Source organism: Balaenoptera musculus, chromosome 5, assembly GCF_009873245.2.
Source record: "Balaenoptera musculus isolate JJ_BM4_2016_0621 chromosome 5, mBalMus1.pri.v3, whole genome shotgun sequence".
In the NCBI taxonomy this organism is placed as follows: domain Eukaryota; kingdom Metazoa; phylum Chordata; class Mammalia; order Artiodactyla; family Balaenopteridae; genus Balaenoptera; species Balaenoptera musculus.
Window position 1 is genome coordinate 110,428 of NC_045789.1, and position 4,361 is coordinate 114,788.

General features: G+C 47.7%; 1 protein-coding gene across 1 annotated transcript; it reads left to right on the forward strand.

The window, feature by feature from the left end:
* Nucleotides 1-937: 937 nt before the first annotated feature.
* LOC118895208 (catenin alpha-1-like) lies at nt 938-3,720 on the forward strand. The gene is given in 3 exon segments (XM_036852060.1): nt 938-2,769; nt 2,772-2,804; nt 2,807-3,720. Coding segments are annotated over 3 exon segments (2,715 nt in total). The 5' UTR covers nt 938-1,001.
* Nucleotides 3,721-4,361: the final 641 nt, after the last annotated feature.

A 4,361-nucleotide genomic window follows, 5' to 3' on the forward strand; every position in this document is an offset into this window, starting at 1 on the left:
ATAAAGCTGGGTCAGGCTTTCCAAAGAGGCACACGGAACAGTGACCTGAGTCAGATCTTTGGGATGATGCAGTTATTAAAAATAATATACAACGAAACCAAATATGTTTATATTTTTAGGAATTAGTATTAACAAGAGAACGTCTTAGTAATGCTTAATAGTTTACAAAGATATATCCAATACTATTTTTAAAATTTATTTTATTGAAGTATAGTTGATTTACAATGTTGTGTTAATTTCTGCTGTGCAGCAAACTGACTCAGTTTTACATATATGTACACATTCTTTTGCATATCCTTTTCCATGATGGTTTGTCACAGGATATTGAATGTAGTTCCCTGTGCTCTACAGTAGGACCTTGTTTACCCATCCTATATGTAATAGTTTGCATCTGCTGACCCCAAACTCCCACTCCACCCCTCCCCCACTGCCCCTCCCCCTTGGCAACCACCAGTCTATTCTCTATGTCTGTGACTCTGTTTCTCTTTCATAGATAGGTTCATTTGTGTCATATTTTAGATTCCACATATAAGCGATATCAGATGATATTGGCCTTTCTCCGTCTGACTTACTTTACTCAGCATGACAGTCTCTAGGCCCGTCCATGTTGCTGCAAATGGCATTATTTCATCCTTTTTTATGGCTGAGTAGTATTCCATTGTATAGATGTCCCACATCTTCTTTATCCATTCCTCTGTCGATAATCCAGTACTATTTATGTTATGATTGACTAACAGATGTTGTTCAGTTGCTACGCACCAGACTCGCTCACTTATAAACATTTGTCATCCACACTCGCTGACCTGCTCAGCTGGCCTCTTGTGCTTAGTGGGTGGAAAGTAACAAAATCTTTTCGTGTCTTCCTGTTCTTCCAGTATCCACCTAGGTAACCCTCAGAAAATACTATTTAACTTAATCGAAACATAATAGGGGAGACAAAGTGGTGGCCGTTGGCTTCGGGCTTCGGGAATCTTCCAGCACTTGCTGAGCTCGCCGCAGAAATGACTGCTGTCCACGCAGTCAACATAAACGTCAAATGGGGCCCCAAAAGACTAGAGACAAGGACTCTGGAAGTTGAAAGACTGTTGGAGCCTCTTGTTACCCAGGTTACAACCCTGGTAAATACCAATAGCAAGGGGCCCTCTAATAAGAAGTGAGGTCGTTCTAAGAAGGCCCGTGTTTTGGCTGCATCTGTTGAACAAGCAACTGAGAATTTCTCAGAGAACAGGGATAAAATTGCAAAGGAGAGTCAGTTTCTCAAGGAGGAGCTTGTGGCTGCTGTAGAAGATGTTCGAAAACAAGGTGATTTGATGAAGAGTGCTGCTGGAGAGTTTGTAGATGGTCCCTCTTCTTCCGTGAAGCGTGGCAACATGGTTCGGGCAGCTCGAGCTTTGCTCTCTGTTGTTACCCGGCTGCTTATTTTGGCTGACATGACAGATGTCTACAGATTACTTGTTCAGCTGAAAGTTGTAGAAGATGGTATCTTGAAACTGAGGAATGCTGGCACTGAACAGGACTTGGGAATACAGTATAAGGCCCTGAAGCCTGAAGTGGATAAGCTGAACATCATGGCAGCCAAAAGACAGCAGGAACGGAAAGACATGGGCCATTGTGATTAGATGGCTGCAGCCAGAGGACTCCTGCAGAAAAACGTTCCGATCCTCCGTACTGCACCCCGGGCCTGCCTACAGCACCCTGATGTCGCAGCCTATAAGGCCAACGGAGACCTGATATACAAGCAGCTGCAGCAGGCGGTCACAGGCATTTCTAGTGCAGCCCAGGCCACTGCATCAGCTGAGGCCTCCCCGCACCAGGGTGGAGGAGGAGGAGACCTGGCACATGCCCTCAATAACTTTGATAAGCAAATCACTGTGGACCGCTTGAGCTTCCGCGAGGAGCGCTTTAGGCCTTCCCTGGAGGAGCGCCTGGACAGCATCATTAGTGGGGCTGCCCTGATGGCTGATTCATCGTGCACACGTGATGACCGGCGTGAGAGAATCGTGGCAGAGTGTAATGCTGTCCGCCAGGCCTTGCAGGACCTGCTCTCAGAGTTCATGGGCAACGCTGGGCGTAAAGAAAGAAGTGATGCACTCAATTCTGCAGTAGATAAAATGGCCGAGAAGACCAGGGACTTGCATAGGCAGCTCCGCAAAGCTGTCATGGACCATGTTTCAGATTCATTTCTGGAAACCAGCGTTCCCCTTTTAGCATTGATTGAAGCTGCAAAGAATGGAAATGAGAAAGAGGTTAAAGAATATGCCCAAGTTTTCAGTGAACATGCCAACAAATTAACTGAGTTTGCCAACTTGGCCTGTTCCATCTCAAACAATGAAGAAGGTGTAAAGCTTGTTTGAATGTCTGCAAGCCAGCTAGAAGCCCTCTGTCCTCAGGTTATCAATGCTGCATTGGCTTTAGCAGCAAAACCACAGAGTAAACTGGCCCAAGAGAACATGGATTCTTTTAAAGAGCGGTGGGAAAAACAAGTCCGAGTTCTCACAGATGCTGTCAATGACATTACTTCCATTGATGACTTCTTGGCTGTCTCAGAGAATCACATTTTGGAAGACGTGAACAAATGCGTCATTGCTCTCCAAGAGAAAGATGTGGATGGGCTGGACCGCACAGCTGGTGCAATTCGAGGCCGAGCTGCTCGGGTCATTCACGTGGTCACCTCAGAGATGGACAACTATGAGCCAGGGGTCTACACAGAGAAGGTGCTGGAAGCCACCAAACTCCTCTCCAACACAGTCATGCCACATTTTACCGAGCAAGTGAAGCGGCCGTGGAAGCCCTCAGCTCGGACCCCATCAGCCCATGGATGAGAACGAGTTTATCGATGCCTCACACCTGGTGTACGACGGCATCCGGGACATCAGGAAAGCGGTGTTGATGATAAGGACCCCCGAGGAGCTGGATGGCTCGGGCTTCGAGACGGAAGACTTCGATGTCAGAAGCAGGACAAGCGTCCAGACAGAAGACGATCAGCTGATAGCTGGCCAGAGTGCCCGGGTGGTCATGGCTCTGCTTCCCCAGCAGCAAAAAGCAAAGATTGCGGAACAGGTGGCCAGCTTCCAGGAAGAAAAGAGCAAGCTGGATGCCGAAGTGTCCAAGTGGGACGACAGTGGTAATGACATCATCGTGCTGGCCAAGCAGGTGTGCATGATCATGATGGAGACGACGGACTTCACCCGAGGTAAAGGACCGCTCAAAAACACATCAGATGTGATCAGTGCCGCCAAGAAAACTGCTGAGGCGGGATCCCGGATGGATAAGCGTGGCCGTACCGTCGCAGACCATTGCCCAGACCCAGCCTGCAAGCAGGACCTGCCGGCCTACCTGCAGTGCATCGCCCTCTACTTCCACCAGCTCAACATCTGCAGCAAAGTCCAGGCTGAGGTGCAGAGCCTCGGCGGGGAGCTGGTCGTCTCCGGGGTGAACAGCGCCATGTCCCTGATCCAAGCCGCTAAGAACTTGATGAACGCTGTGGTGCAGACAGGGAAGGCGTCCTACGCGGCCTCCACCAAATACCAGAAGTCCCAGGGGATGGCTTCCCGTAACCTCCCTGCTGTGTCGTGGAAGATGAAGGCGCCTGAGAAAAAGCCCTTGGTGAAGAGAGAGACACAGGATGAGACACAGACCAAGATTAAGAGGGCATCTCAGAAGAAGCACGTGAACCCTGTGCAGGCCCTCAGTGAGTTCAAAGCCATGTTCAGCATCTAAGGCTGCCCCCAGCCCTCGGGGCTCCTAAAGATCTGTCAGTGTTCTTCCCTCGTGTATTTGCTGAATAGAACACTGACGTTAGATTCCATAGGAAAATAGATTTCAGACCTGGCCAAGCTGGTGAATTTTGAAAAGACATACTTGTGTTTAAGTCAGTCAAGATACTTTTAGAATTCAGGAGCATATATCTAGCTATATTTTTTTATAAGCGTAAAAATTCCATAACCAAAGAGAACCCCACATTAACTTGTTAGTAACACTGTTGACCAAGTTGAGATGCCTGTCTTCTAGTGGTGGCAGCTGTAGGATTTGAGAGAAGGGGGTCTGGTTCAGGGAGAGGGCTTCCACTGGTTCCGGCAGTTTGGCTGGTATTAAATGACCAAAGATGACCCAGAGTAAGCAAACTGGGCATCTTAGGAGGCCCTGGAAAAAGGAACATTCCCAGAAAGGTCTCCAGAGGGACAAACCACACGAAACTGAGTAAAACATAATGTGTCATGAAGAAAACTGATTATTCTCTTTATGACACAAAATAAGAATTTTTTTTCTTTTTTTAAAATTTATTTATTTATTTTTGGCTGTGTTGGGTCTTCTTTGCTGTGCACGGGGTTTCTCTAGTTGTGGCGAGCGGGAGCTACTCT